At 42.4% G+C, this 2,500-nt stretch overlaps 1 protein-coding gene across 1 annotated transcript in view; it reads left to right on the plus strand.

Moving 5' to 3' along the window:
* The window catches only part of LOC137981104 (uncharacterized), a 22,416-nt gene that overhangs the window by 19,623 nt on the left and 293 nt on the right, over positions 1 to 2,500 (plus strand). The window contains exon 9 of the mRNA XM_068828452.1: positions 2,035 to 2,500. This exon is cut by the window's right edge and continues 293 nt beyond it. Coding sequence (XP_068684553.1) covers positions 2,035 to 2,500 — 466 coding nt within the window. The remainder of the gene's footprint in view (positions 1 to 2,034) is intronic.

A 2,500-nucleotide genomic window follows, 5' to 3' on the forward strand; every position in this document is an offset into this window, starting at 1 on the left:
TTATAAATTCACTGCGTGGAAGAGTGTACCACGCTTACAGTCTGATTGGTGCATCCTTCATGGGAAACTTTAATGCACGAGTTCATTGCAATTAAAATCGTTTCACGTTTCCAATCTTTCGAAGCAAACGTGTGTCTTCGTAATAATCAAGATGGCCACCGAAGTAAACGCGTTAGCAAAGCGAGATTTGAACATTTGAAAACTGTCCCTGCTTTTTAGACGATCCCGGGCGGTGCATATAGAGTGGTGCAAAAAAAAAAAACAATTTACTTTCGCTTTCCGTGTCCAAAACCTGTGTGGAAACGCAGTCAGTTGACGAAGACAAAGTGCATCGGGAAATGGATCTGTTCGGCGGTGCTCAAGACAAAACTGCAATGGATAACCTTCAATCCTCCAGAACTCATGATTTTCTGGCAGTAAACATTCCTTGAAAAAATGTTAGCCCTAGCAACCTGTGGCCGAAAAGTTTACAATTGCCTACAAGACAAGGGCTCACATCATCTCACAGTTAAACATCTCCTAAACTTCGTCGACCCAGACAAAAAAGCCAACAGCAGGGCATTGAAAAGACATGATGGGGAGTGAAAGGAAGTATGCCTCGCAAGGGAACATCCATGGATCCCTACCAAAGTTATGTACTTGGAAGCATCATTGAGCATATTGCCGATCTCTGCAAAGAGCGATAAGCCCACTAAATGCACCGTTTGTGATCCTGAAATGGCCGTGCCTTATCCAGGAATCGAAAATAGGTTCAAAAAATTATGCAAATCAAGAAACAAATGATCATCTGCAGCTCCCTTAGAACCATATGACTTCTGTTGTGACCGCATTACGTGACGTGACATCTGACTCCAACTCCCACTTTCAAACATTTTAATACTCCAAGTCTGCATTCAACCCCTGGTCTGCAGTCTTGCAGTTTGCGTTTTACACCGACCGAAAATATGAGATAGGACGCAGCTCTTTACAACCACTAATTTCATTGGATCCCTTTAGGGCGCAGCTTTATTGTTTTTAGGGTTAGGCTCCATTGTTTCTTTTTTATGATACTTTGTGTCCATTTTTTTCTGAACCAATCCCGAGAGTCGTTGTAACAGTTGCGTGCTGACCCGAAAATATTTTCGAAATTCAGCGACTCGCGTGGACTAGTGAAATTAAAAAATTAGTCTCTTGGACGCCAGACAGTTTGCTCCGAGTTGAGGTCCCTCTCTCATCACGGAAGCTTTGTAATTCAATTCCACTGGCCTCTGTAAATAACGAACTGGTTGTCTCTCTTCAGTCGAGTTTTCCACTCTTCTGCACTTATGTTTATTTCTAATGTTGCTTTCAATATGCGGCCCTATAAGCTACAATTAATCTTTAATATTACAGTTTATAACGAAAGGTTCTCTACTTTTATCTTGTATTTTAAGAAATCAGTGAATACCCCGTCATCCAAGGCCAAGCGTTCCCTGCTAGCAGAGATCTCTTTTCTTTTGCGTTCGCTGGGTTCAGTGACGAGTAAGGGAAAGAGACCTCATGGTTCGAAGCTCACTTTGATATAGATCCACCCGCTGTCCACAACCATGGACGATACTCTTCAAACCGCATGCCCCATGATATGTTTGCTGACTGTGACTTGAGCTCGCTGTGTCCCGCGCATTCTACTACAGTAATCCCGCACTTGTTATAACTGAGCCCACACAACATGAAGTACCACGTGATGATTTGGTCGCTAAGTAACAGCTGCGCATGCTCAAGACGGTGTGTTTCGACCCATGACAGAGATCTTTTTTCCCGTACTCGTCAGTCCAGCGAACGCATGCAAACGAAAAGAGACCTCTGGTAGCAGGAAAGGCCAAGCGCAGTGTCTTGGGAAAAAAGCACAAACAATTTAAACCTTTTGCATGTTGTCATTCCACCGTCCTCTTGCATTTTTTGCCCTTTTCTGATACATTTTGTCGGCCGGGAAATGGGAACTACTTCGTTCTCAGCTGAGAAATTCAGTGGTCATTTAACTGTCTTTAAGTTAGTAACAAGCTTTTTTTCCTGCAGGTGACGCGGCAAGATGACATTGACTCCCATATTGAATCTGAAATGCGACTGCATCTTGATTTGGTCGGCGTGAAGTTGAGGGATACAGAAGAAGAGTTACAGAAGTTGAGAAACACAGAAGAAGAATTACAGAAGTTGAGAAATCAAAAAGAAGAGTTACAGAAGTTGAGAAATAAAGAACAGTTGGAGAAGTTGAGGGATACACAAGAAGAGTTGCGTAACACTAAACAGCTGGTGAAGAAACTTGAAGAGAGGATAGATGCTCTTGAAAATAAGACCGGAGTATATTTGTGGAAGATTCGTGGCTTTCATGAACTCTTGCGACAAGCTAGAGCCGGCCACAAAGATGAGATAAAAAGTGCTCCATTTTATACAAATAAATTTGGCTATAAGGTTAGAATGACTTTGTGTCCGAATGGTTACGGTGAAGGGGAAAATACCCATCTTTCCATTTTCATTTATATCA

The sequence above is a fragment of the Montipora foliosa genome, chromosome 12, assembly GCF_036669935.1.
Source record: "Montipora foliosa isolate CH-2021 chromosome 12, ASM3666993v2, whole genome shotgun sequence".
Lineage (NCBI taxonomy): Eukaryota > Metazoa > Cnidaria > Anthozoa > Scleractinia > Acroporidae > Montipora > Montipora foliosa.